The sequence below is a fragment of the Sorghum bicolor genome, chromosome 9 (assembly GCF_000003195.3).
Source record: "Sorghum bicolor cultivar BTx623 chromosome 9, Sorghum_bicolor_NCBIv3, whole genome shotgun sequence".
Classification (NCBI taxonomy): Eukaryota; Viridiplantae; Streptophyta; class Magnoliopsida; order Poales; family Poaceae; genus Sorghum; species Sorghum bicolor.
This window is the reverse complement of record NC_012878.2, coordinates 55093364-55112642: the sequence shown is the minus strand read 5'-3', so window position 1 is coordinate 55112642 and position 19279 is coordinate 55093364. Positions and strand designations below refer to the sequence as shown.

General features: G+C 46.7%; 4 protein-coding genes across 4 annotated transcripts; 3 read left to right on the top strand and 1 right to left on the bottom strand.

Annotated features, from left to right (window-relative positions):
• LOC8082991 (dolichyl-diphosphooligosaccharide--protein glycosyltransferase subunit STT3A) lies at positions 1 to 6051 on the top strand. Its single transcript, XM_002441354.2, has 23 exons — positions 1 to 241; positions 347 to 409; positions 698 to 753; positions 855 to 926; positions 1012 to 1117; positions 1200 to 1250; positions 1793 to 1888; positions 1968 to 2027; positions 2096 to 2209; positions 2304 to 2390; positions 2767 to 2870; positions 3021 to 3116; positions 3431 to 3551; positions 3632 to 3712; positions 3804 to 3935; positions 4028 to 4261; positions 4345 to 4488; positions 4563 to 4749; positions 4839 to 4936; positions 5069 to 5148; positions 5241 to 5328; positions 5435 to 5524; positions 5611 to 6051. The coding sequence occupies exons 1-23, from the start codon at positions 110 to 112 to the stop codon at positions 5665 to 5667; spliced, it is 2349 nt and encodes a 782-aa protein (XP_002441399.1). The 5' UTR covers positions 1 to 109; the 3' UTR covers positions 5668 to 6051.
• LOC8067532 (probable transcriptional regulatory protein At2g25830) lies at positions 6341 to 11130 on the bottom strand. The gene is made up of 7 exons (XM_002440048.2): positions 10895 to 11130; positions 10690 to 10796; positions 10320 to 10381; positions 9753 to 9909; positions 9026 to 9300; positions 7143 to 7263; positions 6341 to 6792 (listed from the first exon to the last, which is right to left on the bottom strand). Exons 1-7 carry the CDS (start codon positions 10989 to 10991, stop codon positions 6700 to 6702), a joined length of 912 nt encoding a protein of 303 aa, XP_002440093.1. The 5' UTR covers positions 10992 to 11130; the 3' UTR covers positions 6341 to 6699.
• On the top strand, positions 11918 to 15572 carry LOC8067531 (chaperone protein ClpB1). The gene is made up of 5 exons (XM_002441353.2): positions 11918 to 13469; positions 13560 to 13841; positions 13960 to 14300; positions 14414 to 14693; positions 14807 to 15572. The coding sequence occupies exons 1-5, from the start codon at positions 12132 to 12134 to the stop codon at positions 15305 to 15307; spliced, it is 2742 nt and encodes a 913-aa protein (XP_002441398.1). The 5' UTR covers positions 11918 to 12131; the 3' UTR covers positions 15308 to 15572.
• Positions 18018 to 19028, top strand: LOC8067530 (glucan endo-1,3-beta-glucosidase GV). Its single transcript, XM_002441352.1, has one exon. It carries the CDS (start codon positions 18018 to 18020, stop codon positions 19026 to 19028), a length of 1011 nt encoding a protein of 336 aa, XP_002441397.1.

Here is a 19279-nt window from a genome sequence, read left to right as displayed (position 1 = left end):
ACACCCAGTTCACGATCGCGTCGCGAGGTCTTCGTCTCCGCCTGGGTCCAGCACTGGGATTTCCGCGCCTTCCACCCACACACACACAACGACGCACGCAGAGGCCGCAATGGCGGAGCCCGAGGCCTCCCCCGCGGCGGCCGGCGGCGGTGGGCGGCTCCGCAACGCGTTCGGGGGTGTGCTCTGCGCCTTCACGCTCCTCCTCATCGGCGTCGTCGCGTTCTCGATCCGCCTCTTCTCCGTAAGATCCGCTTTGCCCCCGCGAGCCTCCAGATCCAGTTCGGTGCTCGCAAAACGCTCATCCCCGAATTGTGTGTGCTCATGCGTTACGGCTGCTGGTGCGCAGGTAATCAAGTACGAGAGCGTGATCCATGAGTTCGACCCCTACTTCAACTTCCGCGTCACTCAGGTTTGGTTGCTGGTTCCATTGGTTTAACTTTTTTCCTTCTGTTCTGAAGTTCTGCAGTATGTGGAATTGAGCTCACTTCCGTATGACTACGGCGCTATATTGATGCTGAGTTTCGGAGTTGGGAGGGTTTTGGGTTTTGGGAATTTACTCTTGTGCCCTGTCTGCTAGATTTAGTTTGCTATGAGATAATTAGTGGAAAGATAGAGCAAGTGACGCTCACGTAGAGGCGTAACTTGTTGGCTGAAACAGTTGTCTGTTACATCTGGTCTAAACTTCTCCTTGTTACAGTATCTGTCGAAGAATGGAATTTACGAGTTCTGGAACTGGTTTGATGATAGGACATGGTAAGAGCAGCTCCAATCTCTCAGTCATTTAGTACTGCGCGATTTCTGTGTAAAAGGAATCATTTAGTAGGCTGATTTCGTTGCTGCTTCTGCTGTTTTAGGTACCCCCTTGGCCGTGTGATTGGTGGCACTGTGTATCCTGGTTTGACATTGACTGCTGGAACTATTTGGTGGTATATCATCAAGGGACACAATTTACAATCTTACATTTATATTCTTCTGATTAAATGTGCCTAAAGTATTTGAATGGTCCACTAGGTTGCTGAATTCTCTTAACATCCCATTGTCTGTGGAGACAGTTTGTGTGTTCACAGCTCCAATTTTCTCAGCAAATGCATCATGGGCTACTTACCTGTTAACAAAGGTTGGTTTTTCAAGGAAGTGTGAATTATCACATTATTCTTACCCATTTGCAAATTCTATGCTTACTTTAACTTCTTCTATAGGAAGCGAAGGGTACTGGAGCTGGATTAATGGCAGCAGCCATTTTAGCAATGGTAAATTGCGCTAACAACTCCCCTACCAATTTTGACCACAATTAAGGAAAAGCTAAATTGGTACAAAACTTGTTTCCTTGGTTTGTAGTATTTAGCCATTTTCATGTCATGATGGAAATGGAAATAAAAATTCTCTTTAATCAAACCAAATTTATTGTCAGTTCATTTCAGCTTTATACCGTCCATGTACGGTGTAGCAAAGAAGTGTTGCAATTTGCAATACTAGTTATGATTGCTGATTTCTATATCCTAAACATATATTTCTAAAGTAAATGAGAAATATTATTGAATGACTGAATCTGTGTTTTGTTGAACCTGGGTACTTGACAATCGGTTTCTTCAGTTACTCGTGTTTGCAATATATTTTTTTTTTATTACAGGATTTTGTTAATGTCGCCCAATTTTAATGCTTCATTTAGATAACACCAAGATTTTAATTTCTAGCTAATTGCTCACTTAGAACATTGTATTGTCTATGTATGTAGTCTTCTGTACTCTCCTAGTACCATATGATTAATCAGATGTTCTCGACATCATCCCAGGTCCCCTCATACATCTCAAGATCTGTTGCAGGCAGCTATGATAATGAAGCTGTAGCAATATTTGCCTTGATATTTACATTTTATCTATATGTAAAGGTACTGGTGCTCAAGATATGTTTTCCATTTTGCTTCTTTTGACATACGCAATGCTCTGACTTGTTATGCATATACACAGACGCTGAACACGGGATCACTCTTTTATGCAACACTCAATGCTCTCTCATATTTCTACATGGTAAACTTGTTGAATTTTGATCCATGTTTTTCAAATGTACTTTGTAATCATAAACTAGGCTTTTCTAGGTCTGCTCTTGGGGAGGCTACACATTCATTATCAATCTTATCCCAATGCATGTCCTCTTGTGCATTGTAACTGGTCGTTATTCTTCGCGGCTCTACATTGCATATGCTCCCCTTGTGAGTGCATAAAGCTTCCTTTGGTTGGCACACTCTTCTTTCCAGAGTGGTTGTCCAGAACTGTAACTTACCAGATCCATGGATCATTTTGCAGGTTATACTTGGAACGCTTCTGGCAGCATTAGTACCTGTGGTTGGTTTTAATGCAGTAATGACCTCTGAGCACTTTGCATCATTTCTGGTATCTACATGCCTTCTCCTTTCTTGTTTTTTCTCCATTCTGCAGTACAATATTGTTGCCAACTCTTGTAAATGTTTTGCTTCTTGAGGCTGGTCTCCCAAATTTGAAAACTCATGGTTTTCTCAAGTTCAAAAGGTGTTGGATTAACATAAAATGCATTTCCTAGATGTTGAGGCTAAATACAACCATGCATTGACATTATTCATTACTGTTCATATGTAACATATGTACAATAAATATACTTTCCTCATTTTACAATATTTGTCCAACTACACTGTACAGTGCGCACAGACCAATAATCTCTATATAAGTAACTGGGCCTTATCATTGCTATTGCATTAAAGAAATGCAAAATGACAGGATACCTGTATTGCAGGTGTTCATAATTCTTCACGTGGTTGCTCTTGTGTATTATATCAAAGGGCTTTTGACTCCTAGGCTGTTCAAAGTTGCTATGACTCTTGTCATATCTGTTGGCTTGTAAGTCTCTGAAGTTACTAATCTTTTATAATACACAGGATTAATATCTTTGGACCTTGAAAGTTGAAACCAGCAAGAAACTTGCCCTCTGAATATTTCAATATTTATTGTCTCAATGTCCAAATGCTGATTGCAAGATCCTTCCTGCAGAGCTGTTTGTTTCGCAGTAGTAGCCATACTTGTCGCCTTGGTGGCATCTAGTCCAACAAAAGGCTGGAGCGGCCGCAGTTTGAGTCTACTTGATCCGTAAGTTCCTCTAGAATAAAAACTCATTTATTTTGCCGATCAGACTATGACTGACCTGACTTGGTAACTAATAAACATGATATGACACTTAATGACGACTCAGCTATTATTAGGTTTTAGTGTAGCTGACGAAATGTTGTTGACATTTAATGCTTAGGCTCTTAGACAAATAAAAGTGTATATCGGCATCGCTAATGCAACGCCTTATTTTCCTTTCTGGTGATGCTTTTTGTATGTAGCGTCCTGTTGCAGCGTGTGTGTTCTGCTTCTCTTCTCATATTAGTTGCTGCAATTTTACTCTTCTTTTCTGACAGAACTTATGCAAGCAAGTACATCCCCATCATTGCTAGTGTCAGTGAACACCAACCTCCTACCTGGCCCTCTTATTTTATGGACATTAATGTGTTGGCCTTCCTGATTCCTGCTGGGATTATTGTAAGAACTATACTTTGTTAATTAAGACTGTACCAGCAACAGGCTTAGTTCTGATTAATCGGTATTTACATGATCTACAGTCATGCTTCTTGCCTCTGTCTGACGCAAGCTCCTTCATGGTCTTGTATTTAGTCACTGCAGTGTATTTTTCTGGAGTTATGGTAAGAATCCTTGCAGACGGAAGAATCTCATGCACCTTTTTTTTTTTAATTATTTACTTGTTATAACTTTCTGTGGCATCTGCTTTGCTAGGTACGGCTTATGCTTGTCCTTGCTCCTGCTGCGTGTATTTTATCTGGGATTGCTCTATCTGAAGTTTTCAGTGTCCTCACACGATCCATTAAATTTCAGCTGTCAAAATTTTTTGATGACAGCCCTACTTCTGTATGGTTCCTTCTTACAATTTTCCCTTTATATTAGAATCGAAGTACCCATCCAATCACTTGTTGACAACCTGTTTTCTTCTGAAACTAAAGTCAGGTGATAGTAGCCCTGAGAGTTCTACAAATTCAACAAAAAATGAAAATAGAAATGAAAAATCTGAAACGGCTCCAAAGGAAAAACCGTCAAAGAAGAACCGGAAGAAGGAGAAAGAAGTAGCAGAGAGTGTTTCTGTGAAGCCTAAAAAGGAAAAGAGGCTTTTGGTTCTGCCTTTTGAATTATCTGTTATGGGTATTTTGCTGCTGATCGTGTTAGGTGGTTTCTATGTGGTAAGTCCTCTGTTGTTAGTCTTACCAGAATGAATGTCTTCATTGAAAGAGAGGCAATCTAGTTAATGATTCCATTTTTGTAGGTCCATTGTGTATGGGCGGCAGCTGAAGCGTACTCGGCGCCTTCAATTGTGTTGACATCTCGTTCACGGGATGGATTGCATGTTTTTGATGATTTCCGTGAAGCTTATGCATGGCTGAGCCATAACACAGATGTTGATGACAAGGTATACTCACCCCTTTGATTTCTATTGTTTGTGGACTGACCTTTATACTTACACATTAAAGTGTTGTGCTGCAGGTTGCTTCCTGGTGGGACTATGGTTACCAAACAACTGCAATGGCCAACAGAACTGTGATTGTAGACAATAACACCTGGAACAACACTCATATAGCAACAGTTGGTACAGCAATGTCGTCCCCAGAAAAAGCAGCTTGGGAAATCTTCAATTCTTTAGATGTCAAATATGTGCTTGTTGTCTTTGGAGGTTGGTGCTTTATAGCGCATAGGAGGAAAAAAAACCAATGTAACTTGAACCATTGGTCTCAAATCCTGACACAAATGTTTCTTTGACAGGACTTGTTGGATACCCTAGCGATGATATCAATAAGTTCCTTTGGATGGTACGCATAGGAGGTGGTGTGTTCCCTCACATCAAGGAACCAGATTATCTTGTGAGTTGTTAACTCCTTCAACAACACCCTATACACGTCATTTTGGTAGCATAATAAGGCGGAAAGATGAAATATACATGCATCTGCATAGTTCTTTCTTTATTCCGATTTTTGAATTAATGTTATTGGCAGAGGGATGGTCAATACCGTGTTGATGCTCAAGCCACCCCAACTATGCTGAATTGCCTCATGTACAAGCTTTGTTATTACAGGTCTGGTAAACTGAATCAACAAGACTGATTTTAATTGGAACGTCCATCATCACACATGTCCTTTTGACATTTATGTCCTCTGTGTCCTCTAGGTTTGTGGAGACCGATGGAAAAGGTTTTGATAGAGTAAGAGGATATGAAATAGGAAAGAAGCATTTCAAGCTAACACATTTTGAGGAGGTATTATGATGTTACTCTCTGTTCCAATTGGCAACAGTTGATTTTTCATCTATTATACTAACTTGAATCTTTGCTTTATGGTTACCCATCTTGATGCTGAATAAAGGTATTCACAACCCACCATTGGATGGTCCGTATATATAAACTGAAACCCCAGAAGAACAGGGTTCGAGGCAAGTTGAAGAAGTTGAAGGCTGTAAGTCTGACAGACCTACTGTAGTTATATACCTCATTCTTTTTAGCTCATTCTAACACATTATATGCTTGGTTTTGTACCTGCAGAGTGCCAAAACTAGTTCCACACTTGCGGCAGGGCAAAAGAAGAACCCGTGGCAATAGATGAAGTTAACAATAGTACCATTTACTTGATACTTGGTTCTAGGTCAACTGCACTAGGTTCGTGAACCAGAAAACCACAGAACTAGATTAGAGATGTGCACTGTTGTATTTGACTCTCGTTATATGTTCTTGCAACCGGCCAGAGTGCCGATGAAATTTTTGATAGACCAGAGGAAGTTTATCTATCCCATGGGTAGAGATTGGATGCTGAATTTCTTGGCGAAAGGGTTGCTTAAACTCCCAGTGTACTTGCTGTTTTATGCAACCTACAAATTTTCTTACAAGGTGCTCGGATGATAGTTGTAACCTACAAATTTTTTTACAAGGTGCTCGGATGATAGTGAGTTCCGGCATCTTAAGTATACACAGAATGCTGTCAAGGAACTTGTGTCTGTGGCAGCTAGGTGAAAGTGGTGCGGATAATTTCCAATCTGATGAGATCTGCCATTGCATCCGGTGGATATTGAAACGAGCAGAAAGATTGACATGGCCCTATTCGCTTGAACTTCTTTACAGCAAGATGACATGGCCCTATTCGCTTTAACTTATCAGCAAGAATTTTACAGCCAGCATGAACTTATTATCCAGAATTTTATAGCCAGTCATCAATGTTTTTTTTCTAACAACAAATCAGCATCAGCTGCTTTTACAGAGCGAAGAGCACATTTATTCATTTCAGAGAGCCAAAGCATTTTCATTTCAACGCTTTACCAAATACCAACAAATTGATAGGCATCATCGTATTATTTTATAATGGCTTCTCACATCTCAGATCTGCTTTCTGAGAATATAGCAGACGCTGATAAGTTTCCCAACAGGATGGGCTGGGCAAAAACCCAAGGTATAAACTGATCTGTCTTAAAAAAATGCTAGATCACTAACTCAAGTTTTTGGGAACTTAGAACCAATGTAACCAGGCATCATAAGCAGACCTATCAATTTTTTTTCCTATCAATGTAAAGTAAATATACTCCAACAAAGACCCATGGGCTAAGCGTGTCTTGAATTGAGAGCTGTAGCTCATGAGTTCACTCATTTTTGGTCTGCGTAGACGGCGTCAACGTCATCAAGCTCTAGCAATTTTGAAACAAGTTCCTTGTTTAGTTCCATGGCCTCGTCGTCGACCTGCAACAATAATATGGAAAGTGTCACATAATATGACACTCCTAGGAACTAAAAGAATGGACATTTTGCAAGAATAGAATCCAAATGGATAATATGGTGACGGCTAATGGACTACATTATGAAGAATTTGCATATTTAAAAGAATCATCCTGCCTTTGCGACTTCATTTGTCATTTGTTTACGCAATTATCTTGGCTGTCCTCTACTATAGGCAATAAAATAATCTGCCAAACTGTAATTTCTAAGGATTGGCGTCAATTCAACCATGTTCAAGTACAGCTGCACCCTAAACCCAAACTTGCAATTTGTGCAAACAGCAGATTTGACAATAAAAAGGGAAGACAGTGTACCTCAATTGGGTTCAGAGGAAGAAGTTCGTAGCCATTATCAGTTTCAAACTTCAATCCTTCTTCTTGTAGCTTAGATAGCACAACTGGATAGTTTTCTGATGTAGTAACTATCTTGTAGAACCTTAGGATAGAAAGGGGCAGCTTTCAGACACAAGGAGAATCCAAAGGAAGTTTGCTTTTATTAAAATGCAGAAACAAGAAAGGAAAGCACCAGCATATGACAACCTTAATAACCATTACTAAGTACAAAACTGGTGACTTCATTATGTTCTATGACTCAGAACACAGCTTTCCTGTGCCTTTGGAAAGTTACTCATAACCTAATATGTGTTAAATGGTACTTATATCATATGTGGACAAGTAATCTAGTGTACTGCAACTTGAAATGTTGGCAACCAGCGGAGATGGGCGAAAAGGTTTGAATTCTCTTATCATCTTAGGCGCCTGGACCATCTGGAAGCATCGAAATGACTGCGTCTTCAATGCAGCCACCCCAAATCTGTCCACAGCTCTGACTCTTGCTCGGGAGGAAGCTCTGCTTTGGTCGTTGTCTGGGGCCAAGGGGCTGTCCCTGAACCCAGCTCGGGGTGTCGGTTAGGGAGGGGCTTTTGGGGGGCCTGGTCAGGTCCTTTCCTTGTCTCATGCGTTTCTTTTCTGTCAGTTTGTGAGTGGGGTTTAGTGTGTGTCCTTGTGTGTTTGTGTGTTGTGTGTCTGTGTGTGAGAGAGAGTTTGTGTGTTGTGTGTGTTGAGTCTTTGTACGGCTCCTTTTTCCTTCTATTAATACAATGATATGCAGTCCTCCTGCGTATTCGAGAATACTGCAACTTGAAACTTCTGTTAGTAATTCGGTCAGCTCTTGCTCTTTACTCCCATCTTTTGTGCTGCTCATGTCATCCTGTCTCCTGTGACATGAGGCTCGATAGCGAACCTGATGTTGGTAGGTAGTATGGCTGGTATGGCCACAGTTCTTGTCGTGCTTCCCAGCTTCTGCACTGCTCATTTCATCCTGTCCAACAGTCCTATGACATGTTGTTGACTCATTTGTTGGGCGGCAGTACAGGCGACGGCATGCACGGCCACCAGACTGAGACCGCCTCTTGGGGCTGAGTCAGTTTATGAAGAGGCCTTCAAGGGCATGCACGGCCATCAGGCTCAGGGGCATGCACGGCCACCAGGTCGTCTAGGGGCTGAGTGGTTTTCAGGGAGTGACCTTAGACATAAGGATTATCGAAGAAGGTAAGGCGAGCGGGTTTTCCCCTTCGACGGTGGCTGCTGGTGATTCAGCCGTGGCCGCCAGGGACGAACCCATCGCACCATTGCCTCGCTATCGTCTGTGTTCTAGCTCTCAATCTCATCTACTCTGTTCGCCTCTATGCTCTCCACATCACCAGCACCGCATCAGACATGAGGCTAATAGTAGATAGGACAGCAGCAAAAGCTGATGTGGGCAGGTATGGCCTTGTAATAGTAGGAAGTATGGCTGGTACGGCCACAGTTCTTGTCATGCTGGTACTAGAGTAGAATTTGTATATAATCAAGTTCAACGACCAGCTGCATCCTTAGTTCAGGAGCAGCAGCACTGTGCGGTGTGTGTGTGTGTGTGTGTGTGCCTAGACTTTAAACTATTTTGGACTGAAGATGAAGAGGTGTTCTTAGCGATTTTGGGCCACACCCCGGGCTGCAGCCCCCCTAGCCCGGGGTGCAGATCCGCCCCTGTGTGTGTGTGTGTCCGTGCTCTCTGTTCTCTCTTCTCAACTAATCCAGCTCTCAAGTGTGTGTATGAGGCTGAGGATCTGCACCTGATGCCGGCTAACACCTTCATTGGTGTTCTAGTAATCAGTGTTATCAAACAAAAATGCATTCAGCATTATACGAGCATGTACCTTTCTGCTTCTTCTTCAGAGTCGTCATCATCAAAATTTGGTTCAAGGACGTCATCAGCACCAGCATCTAACGCAATGGTGAGCAGTTGGTCCTTATCTGCATCAGTAACTTTTATGTTCACCACTCGAGCTTGTCTGAATCTAAAAGTAACAGATCCAGGATCAGCCAATTTTGCTCCGCAGTCTTTTACCACATTTCTAATGTCAGCAACTGATCTTGTAATTTTGTCAGTTAGAACTTCAACGACCATACCTACTCCACCAAAACCATAGACCTGTGAAAATTCTTCATGCACTTAAAACCTATGTAAACCACATAAAAAGTGATATGTACTCAAGTAATGCGCACTAGTTCCAAATTATATTTCACTTTAGCTTTGTCCAAGTCAAACTTCTCTAACTTTCACCAAGTTTTTAGAAAAAAAAAACTATTAAAATCTACAAGTTCAAGTAAATGCACTATGAATATATTTCACGGAGAATTTAATGATACTAATTTGATGTTGGAAATGTTGATGCATTTTTCTATAAACTTGGTAAATATTAGAGAGATTTAAGTGAACTATTGGAACAGAGGGAGTAGCATACAAGCCTACTCATATATGAACAAACCATTTATTTTGTGCATGCAAATATAGATATTTGCCTTTGAGATGAGTTATTGTATATCATAAAATAAGAATCTATTAATAAAGTATAATATCAAACTAGTGGCAGAGAAGTTTACCTCATAAACCTTTTCAGTGTAAGTATCTTGTCCTTTTTCTGATGCCCTTTTGATGTTGCGCTCCAAAATTTCATTAGGGACATCAAGTTCCCTTGCTTTCTCCAGTATAGCTGCTAAAGTTGTGTTGGATGAAGGATTTGGGCCACCCTTCTTGATGCTGTGTGATATACATAAATGAACCAGATTAATTTAAATGAATGGCACTTGAACTATGATGCTTGGTCTTGTCCGTTGCCTTTCCATTTTAACAAGGCCTACCACTTGGTAAGATATAGTGACACTCACTTCAGTGATATTAAGCAGGCAATGTCTAATTACAGAATACAACCACAATACCTTCACAAGACAATAACATCCTATGCTACAAACGTCCAAATATTTAAGTTTAAACTACCAAAAAGGTAAAACATCCTATGCTTTTTAAAGAGGACACGCCAACAGATACTAGCAGATGATAGCATGTTGGATTAACTAACCTTATGCTCAAAACAATCCAAATTAAGAAATCGATGAAATACCAATCTGTTAGAATGATAATGCAAGATCACAGCGTCCAGCAACACCTACGCTGCAACAATTTCTTTTCCAATTTTGCTGTTGCGCTTCATCTTCTTCAAATTCTGGGCATCCTGAATCAAAGCAACAACTGGCGTGAGGATACATATTGAGACGTTAAAGCTAACTACATTAAATTAAACAAGAAACGAAAGCTGCTTCCTGTTTTTAGTTTTTTTTCCTACACAATTATCCTAATGGAAAGTAAATTAAAACTAGACTACTTAGCAGCAAAAGCTAGCTCGGATCCTTAGAGTCAAACGAAAATTCGGAACACATTGATATTTGTTGCTGCATCCATTTACTCTATTCCAAGCAGAGGCTTCCCCAGCCAAAATATGCACAGCCAGTAGTCCAGAAGATCATGGCAATAGCACATCACCTTCCTTCCAGCGATTTTGCAGGAGCGTCGTCCCATGCAGAGCGGCTGGAATGACGAAATCCGCCGCCTCGCCGCATGCCTCCGGAACAGGCCAATAGGTCGATCCCCTGACAGCACCAGGAAATCAATCAAAACACTAGACATTCCAACAGTCCAATAGGACCAGATCGGCGGTGAGGAAAGCGCGCGAGCACGAGCGGGTTACCGCGGAGGAGCGACGCTCCCCGGAGAGCGGAAGCGGAGGAGGACAGGAACGAGGCCCTGTGGAGGAGCGCCCCCAGAGCACGCGCGGTGGACGCCATGGTGCCCTGGTGGCCCGGTGCCCGCAGCCGCAGGAGAGTAAGCGCGCGCGGCAGCTGCTCGACGAATTGCTGCGCCCGGGTGGTGCTGTGGGCGGCCGGCCGCGATGTTGCGAGCCCCACGTGCGCTTCCGGGTCGGATGTGATGCGGATGCGAGGGGAACGGCTCAGATTTGATGCTTCTACTGAACGCCGCCAAGTCTGAACCGTTGATCCACCGTGCGCTGCCAGTCTGGAGCTTTGACACCTGGACTAGGTGACCAAGACACGTCATCGTTGCGTAGTTCAGAGTTGTCATCAGTTGTCACGTGGCAAGATAACTGTAATCGTCGTTGATGTGCGTACCACAAATTTGACTCAATTTGTAGAAAAAACACGTATAATATTTGCATCTCCAAATAAATTTGTTAAAAAACAAGATTCAAATATCTTTCTAATGATACCAATTATGTATTATAAATATTAATATTTTTTAATATATAATTGTCGACGGTTGTTTTTCGAAAAACGCAAGCGACAATTTAAAAGGGACGGAGAGAGTATTGTCCAATCATAGATTAACTATGTTCGAAAGATTCATCTCATAAATTATAGATAAACTATATAATTAATTATTTATTTTATTTATATTTAATATTTCGTGCATATGCCGCAAGATTTGATGTGACAAAAAATGTGAAAATTTTTTTTAGAAACGAAACAAGGCCCTAGTCTCCAAAAGAAAAAAATCCTGGTTTGTGGATGACTCGTGGCCCACCACACATACGGCCAACAGAGATCCCTACCCCACATGCCAGATACTACTGTCAACAACCACGCCAGGCGTCACGCATTGGGAGCACTCTCTTCAACAATCCAACGGTCCAGGATTACGAAGGCCCACATGTCATAGTACCCTCTCGCAACTTCTTCTTCCTTCGGATCGCTTCCACTATCTTCTAGACTACCGATGAACACTCCACTCCGCCTTCTTATGCTCACCGCCCTCCGCCGCCGAGGCACGCAGTTCAAGCACAAACAAACACTAGCCGAAGCATAAGCCATTCCACAAGCACCTGGTGATATCATCTCATCATCAGAAACCAAGAGAGAGATTTCGTGCCCGTTGTAGTAGATTGTGAGGAGTAGCAAAGCGCAGCAGCCATGAATCCGGACAACTTCACCCACAAGACGAACGAGGCGCTGGTGGCGGCGCACGAGATGGCGTCGGAGGCCGGCCACGCGCAGCTCACGCCGCTGCATCTGGCCGCGGCGCTGGCGGCGGACAAGGGCGGCATCCTGCGGCAGGCCATCACGGGGGCGTCGGGGGGCGACGGAGCGGCCGGGGAGTCGTTCGAGCGCGTGCTGAGCAACGCGCTCAAGAAGCTGCCGTCGCAGTCCCCGCCGCCGGACTCCGTCCCGGCGTCCACGGCGCTGATCAAGGTCATCCGCCGCGCGCAGTCCGCGCAGAAGAAGCGCGGGGACTCGCACCTCGCCGTCGACCAGCTGCTGCTCGGCCTGGTCGAGGACTCGCAGATCTCCGACTGCCTCAAGGAGGCCGGCGTGTCCGCGGCGCGGGTGCGCGCCGAGCTCGAGAAGCTCCGCGGCGGCGAGGGGCGCCGCGTGGAGTCCGCGTCCGGCGACACCAACTTCCAGGCGCTCAAGACGTACGGCCGCGACCTCGTCGAGCAGGCCGGGAAGCTGGACCCCGTCATCGGCCGCGACGAGGAGATCCGCCGCGTGGTGCGCATCCTCTCGCGCCGCACCAAGAACAACCCCGTCCTCATCGGTGAGCCCGGCGTCGGCAAGACGGCCGTCGTGGAGGGGCTCGCGCAGCGCATCGTTCGCGGCGACGTGCCCAGCAACCTCCTCGACGTGCGCCTCATCGCGCTCGACATGGGCGCGCTCGTCGCGGGCGCCAAGTACCGCGGCGAGTTCGAGGAGCGGCTCAAGTCCGTGCTCAAGGAGGTGGAGGAGGCCGAGGGGAAGGTCATTCTCTTCATCGACGAGATACACCTCGTCCTGGGCGCGGGCAGGACGGAGGGTTCCATGGACGCGGCCAACCTGTTCAAGCCGATGCTTGCGAGGGGACAGCTCCGGTGCATCGGCGCCACCACGCTGGAGGAGTACCGCAAGTACGTGGAGAAGGACGCGGCGTTCGAGCGGCGGTTCCAGCAGGTGTTCGTCGCAGAGCCGAGCGTGCCCGACACCATCAGCATTCTCAGGGGGCTCAAGGAGAAGTACGAGGGCCACCATGGTGTCAGGATCCAGGACCGCGCCCTCGTCGTCGCCGCGCAGCTCTCCGCGAGGTACATCATGGGTCGGCACCTGCCTGATAAAGCCATTGACTTGGTGGACGAGGCCTGCGCCAATGTGAGGGTGCAGCTCGACAGCCAGCCGGAGGAGATTGATAACCTGGAGAGGAAGAGAATTCAGCTTGAAGTCGAGCTCCACGCGCTCGAGAAGGAGAAGGACAAGGCCAGCAAAGCCCGCCTGGTTGAGGTGAGTATCTCAGATTAATAAGGCAAACAAATCCTCTGTCTGATGTTCTGTTTTGATGCCGACGTTTGGTTAACTGTGGCCATTGTTCAGGTCAAGAAGGAATTGGACGATCTGAGAGACAAGCTGCAGCCCCTGACCATGAAGTACAGGAAGGAGAAGGAGAGGATCGATGAGATCAGGAAGCTGAAGCAGCGCCGCGAGGAGCTGCAGTTCAGCCTGCAGGAGGCCGAGCGCCGGATGGACCTGGCTCGTGTGGCCGACCTCAAGTACGGCGCCCTTCAGGAGATCGACGCCGCGATCTCCAAGCTGGAGAGCGAAACTGGGGAGAACCTGATGCTCACTGAAACCGTCGGCCCTGAACAAATTGCAGAGGTATGTCCATGTTCATGTTCACCACTACAGAAATTTCCAGAGCAATGCCGAATTGCCGATCGTCTCTTGGTAGTGTAGTCGTGCAGCGTGCTGAAATGGTTTTTTTCCCTATCGGCAGGTGGTGAGCCGGTGGACGGGTATTCCGGTGACCCGGCTTGGCCAGAACGACAAGGAGAGGCTGGTCGGCCTGGCTGACAGGCTTCACCAGAGGGTGGTCGGCCAGACGGAGGCCGTGAACGCCGTCGCGGAGGCGGTGCTGAGGTCAAGGGCCGGTCTTGGCAGGCCACAGCAACCCACCGGCTCCTTCCTCTTCCTGGGTCCGACCGGTGTAGGCAAGACCGAGCTGGCCAAGGCTCTTGCCGAGCAGCTGTTCGACGACGAGAACCTGCTTGTCCGCATCGACATGTCCGAGTACATGGAGCAGCACTCGGTTGCTCGCCTCATCGGAGCACCACCTGGGTAAGTAGCAGAAAATGCATGCATCTGTCGTGTTTCCAATTCGCTTTTAGCTTTGGAGTGATCGGACGAACTCGTTCTGACATGAACTGTATTTTTTTTATCTGTGACTGAAGCTACGTCGGCCATGAGGAGGGTGGACAGCTGACTGAACAGGTGAGGAGGAGGCCGTACAGCGTGATCCTCTTCGACGAGGTGGAGAAGGCCCATGTCGCCGTGTTCAACACCCTGCTTCAGGTCCTCGACGACGGCAGGCTGACGGACGGGCAAGGCAGGACGGTGGACTTCAGGAACACCGTGATCATCATGACATCCAACCTCGGCGCCGAGCACCTCCTCGCCGGGATGGTGGGCAAGAACTCCATGAAGGTCGCTCGCGATCTGGTCATGCAGGAGGTACGCAGTGCGATGCATCCACCAGAAACTCTCCATTGTGTGCTCGACATTGTTCCTCTTCTCATCTGCAATGTGATGCTGAAACTCGAGTGGTGTTTGGTGTGTGTGTGCAGGTGAGGAGGCACTTCCGCCCTGAGCTGCTGAACCGGCTCGACGAGATCGTGATCTTCGACCCTCTGTCCCACGAGCAGCTGAGGAAGGTGGCTCGCCTTCAGATGAAGGACGTGGCCGTCCGCCTTGCCGAGAGGGGCATCGCTCTGGCCGTCACCGACGCCGCACTGGACATCATCTTGTCTCTCTCTTACGATCCGGTGTACGGCGCGCGGCCGATCAGGAGGTGGATCGAGAAGAGGGTGGTGACGCAGCTGTCGAAGATGCTGATCCAGGAGGAGATCGACGAGAACTGCACGGTGTACATCGACGCCGCGCCGGCCAAGGACGAGCTGGCCTACAGGGTGGACCGGAGCGGCGGGCTGGTGAACGCGGAGACGGGGTTGAAGTCGGACATCCTGATCCAGGTCCCCAACGACGCCGTCAGGAGCGACGCCGCGCAGGCCGTCAAGAAGATGAGGATCATGGAGGAGGAGGACGAGGACGGCATGGACGAGGAGTGAGCGAGAGCAGCGTGCAGGTCGCCGGCCGGAGGACGCGGACATGCGACCCGGCCCTGGTTCGGTGGCGTCATCGTCCAGTGTCTTCTGAAATCTGAATAAGCGTGTAGATAAGTCGTGAACGTGTGAAGAGTGAAGACGATGTTGTTTTCTGAGTTTTAATTTAATGACGTTCTTGTAACGCGACTGTTTGTCAAGCATCTGCGATGGAATGGATGAAAGAACGGAAATGCTAAACACCACACGGGTGTTTTAGCACTTGTGAACACACGTTTTTTTTTTCTGCTCCGACGCTCCTGTCCTCCCATCCGCGTGCGCTCTCTCTCACCGGCGATGGGACCGACGAGCTTCTCTCGGTGCCCACGCCTCCTCGCGCCTAGGCGACAGCGCCGCGTGCAGCCCCCGGCCAGACCGGACCACCATCCCCGCCACGCAGCCGGACCTCCGCCGCCGCCTCTGCTAGGACCTCCGCCGCCGCCCCCGCGGCACGGTTGTGCCCGCTCCACTGCGATTTATTGCTTGTGATCTATGCCGACGTAGCCGCGATTTGTCACTGTCCTTCCATAGAAAAAAAATTATTTTTTGTGATCTATAATATGTGGTCTGTGCCAACAAAGAAGATGAACAGTACCGCGAGCGGCGAGGTTTGGCGACCGAAGGTAGAAGATGAACAGTGCGCAGCGGCTGGCTGGAGGTAGAAGATGAACAGTGCTAGAAAAAATCATATGTGAAGTTGGGATAAAACAACCAAGTGTCGACTAGATGTTTTGAAGAGGGCTTGTTTTCATCAGTCCATCAATAATCTCAGTTTTCTTTTTTTTCCTTCTCTTCTTTTGTTTTTTAAGGCCAGTCTCAATGCATAGTTTTCCGACACAGTTATCAAGACTATAAACTAGATAACACGTAAGTTGCATGAGGATAAAACTCCTATCTCTGATGAAACTCTTTCTTTTAATGACTCTGCCAAGTCAGCAATTTTACTTATATAACATCATATTTAATGTGTATGAAACTCTCATTAACATGCATTGAGACTGACCTAAAGACCCACATCACACGTCAATTACCAAACTGTTTCCCAGCTCGGGATTTCGGTTGCTCAACGGGTGTCCACGCGCGCGGGGGAGCCAATGGAATGGAGCTCATGTGCTCATGTGAAGTTTAGCGGAGGAAGCGTGAGATGATGACTCAAGAGACTGTGGCTGACTCAATTTCAAAAGAAAAAAAAAGGACAGTGGGCTCACTTGTGAAAGTCGTTTTTTTGTTATACTTTTCGAAGTGTTCTGTTCATATAATCTTCCATTACATGTAAACTGTGTGAAAAATAAAGTTTATTCATATAAGTTCTGTGTACACAAATAATTGTTGTTTTTTTTTAAAAAAAAGTCACATGAGTATCGAACATCTAGTATTCAAGTTAATAATCGTCCAGGATTCCAGGATGGAGTCGTTGCATGTGATTGGTTGATTGCATATGCGATGTAACAAGAGGTAGGGTGCTAACAAAATTAACGTCTCCTGATTCACTTCTTGTATAGAGTCAAAAACACATTTTTGCTTTGTCTGCATAGCTCTACTGGCAAGCAGATGAGCAGCATGATTTGCCTCCCGGTGGCAATGCTCAATACTAATTTTCTGAAAACCGGTCCACACCAGATTGCATTCATCATAAATGGGTGCAGCAGAATTTGCCATAAATCCACTATCACTCATAATTTGAACCACTTCCATACAATCCGATTGGACTATTAACCTGTTGCACCCAATTTGTTGTGCAAGCATCAATCCCTCTTTCAGCGCATATGCTTGACGATATTTCTATTTTGAGTGAATAAAGTTTTGCCGTATTCAAAAAAAAACTTTTATCTAGAGTTTATCCCGAAGAATCATTTTCCATAGACAATAAAGAAACATGAAAAACTCTACCACATAGGGCAAAACAGCTTTAGTGCACACACTTGTGCTTCCTATTAGTACACCACGTCTGTTCCTACCAAATACAGCATAACTTAAAGTGGATTAATTAGGAGATCACCATCATAGGCGTCTTTAATTTGATCTCACCATACTGACCGGCAATGCAAATACTGTATTTTGACACGAATGTATGTATTCAATGGCCAAGGTAGGGCCACAATAGTACCCAATCCATCCTAAATTATAAGACGTTTAACTTTTTTGACATCAAGTTTGAACACTTGTCTTATTCAAAAAATTGTATAAAATAAAAAATTCTTCAGAAATAACTTAAATTTGACTATATTTGTACAATTTTTTAAATAAGACGAATGATCAAACTTGGGATAAAAAAGTCAAATGTCTTCTAATCTGGGATGGAGAGAATAATATATACTGCTTCTTATGATTAAGAACCCTTCAAGTAGTTAACGACAAAAAGTCTAACATGTTAATCATGCTTGTAGCTAATACTTACTCCGTTGACACTAGCTTATATTACCAACCCAAGTGCCACTAATTGGTTGTCAAATTCATAAGTTGTTGTGTGTGGGGAGACGAAGTGCTCAGTTGCAACTTGCAAGCATGTGTGTAGCCGACTGATCGCTCATCTCTCAGCCGTACGTCATCAGTAGCACTATATAAGGAGGTCAGCTGTAGAGCGTACGTAGTGTAAAACAGTAGAAGCGCCAAGAGATAACAGATAAGCATCAGAGCTAATATCTTTGATCAAATGGGACGTGTTGGTGGTCTAGCCATGCTGTTTGCTGCCATTTTGATTTTGTGCTCATTCGACCCGCCGGCCTGTGCTGCCGCGGGCGTGCACGGCGTCTGCTACGGCGTCGTCGGCGACAACCTGCCGTCGCGGGCGGACGTGGTGCAGCTCTACAAGTCCAGCAACATCCACGCCATGCGCATCTACTACCCGGACCCGGAGGCCCTCGCGGCGCTGCGCGGCAGCGGCATCGGCCTCATCCTCGACGTGGGCGGCGTGGACGACGTCCGCGGCCTCGCCAGCAGCGCCTCCGCCGCGGCCGCCTGGGTCCACGCCAACGTCGTGGCGCACTACCCGGACGTCCTCATCCGGTACATCGCCGTCGGCAACGAGGTCCCCGCCGGCGACGCGGGGCTCATCCTCCTCCCGGCCATGCGGAACGTGCGCGCCGCCGTCGCGTCTGCGGGGCTCGCGGGCGCCATCAAGGTGTCCACGGCGGTCCGGATGGACGTGGTCACCGACTCCTTCCCGCCGTCGCGCGGCGTCTTCAGCCCCAGCGTGCAGCGGCACATGGTGCCCGTCGCGCGGTTCCTGGCCGACGCCGGGTCGCCCCTGCTCGCCAACGTCTACCCTTACTTCGCCTACAGGGACAACCCGCGCGACATCACACTCGGCTACGCGACGTTCCAGCCGGGCACGGCCGTGACGGACGACGGCAGCGGGCTCACCTACACGAACATCTTCGCCGCCATGGTGGACGCCATCCACGCCGCGCTTGAGAAGGCCGGGGCGCCGGGCGTCAGGATCGTCGTGTCGGAGAGCGGGTGGCCGTCGGCCGGCGGGTTCGCGGCGACCGTGGAGAATGCGCGGAGGTACAACCAGGGTCTGATCGACCATGCCTACCGCGGCACGCCCAAGAGACCCGGAGCGCTGGAGACGTATGTGTTTGCCATGTTCAACGAGAACCAGAAGCCCGGGGATCCGACGGAGAGGAACTTTGGGCTCTTCTACCCCAACAAGGAGCCTGTCTACTCGATTAGCTTTCCCAATTAAACATGGTGTTAAGATTTGGAGCAAGAAATTGGATGCCAGTGGGCAGTGGATTATGGTGACCGTACACAGTGTGTGCATGCTATGCAGCATCGATGAAGAAATCATGTTTACAGCAAAATATAGGGGTCGTTCCTGTTAAACTATGGCAGTGATCTAATTTGAATGGTTTTGAGAGTTTAAGAGCAAAATATTTAGTTTTAAAGATTGATAACAAGAATCAGATTACGACAATAGTTTATTTAGAATGGTAC

Excerpts from the sequence above, each read along its gene's own strand:
- LOC8067531 (XM_002441353.2), top strand. The coding sequence starts at position 12,132 with ATGAATCCGGACAACTTCACCCACAAGACGAACGAGGCGCTGGTGGCG. Across the intron at positions 13,842-13,959 it reads GCCCTGAACAAATTGCAGAG|GTGGTGAGCCGGTGGACGGG; the intron begins GTATGTCCATGT and ends CCCTATCGGCAG. Across the intron at positions 14,301-14,413 it reads CTCATCGGAGCACCACCTGG|CTACGTCGGCCATGAGGAGG; the intron begins GTAAGTAGCAGA and ends CTGTGACTGAAG.
- LOC8067530 (XM_002441352.1), top strand. The coding sequence starts at position 18,018 with ATGCTGTTTGCTGCCATTTTGATTTTGTGCTCATTCGACCCGCCGGCC.
- LOC8067532 (XM_002440048.2), bottom strand. The coding sequence starts at position 10,991 with ATGGCGTCCACCGCGCGTGCTCTGGGGGCGCTCCTCCACAGGGCCTCG. Across the intron at positions 9,910-10,319 it reads GGAAAAGAAATTGTTGCAGC|CATCAAGAAGGGTGGCCCAA; the intron begins GTAGGTGTTGCT and ends TATATCACACAG. Across the intron at positions 9,301-9,752 it reads ACACTGAAAAGGTTTATGAG|GTCTATGGTTTTGGTGGAGT; the intron begins GTAAACTTCTCT and ends GAATTTTCACAG.
- LOC8082991 (XM_002441354.2), top strand. The coding sequence starts at position 110 with ATGGCGGAGCCCGAGGCCTCCCCCGCGGCGGCCGGCGGCGGTGGGCGG. Across the intron at positions 410-697 it reads TCAACTTCCGCGTCACTCAG|TATCTGTCGAAGAATGGAAT; the intron begins GTTTGGTTGCTG and ends TCCTTGTTACAG. Across the intron at positions 5,525-5,610 it reads AGTTGAAGAAGTTGAAGGCT|AGTGCCAAAACTAGTTCCAC; the intron begins GTAAGTCTGACA and ends TTGTACCTGCAG.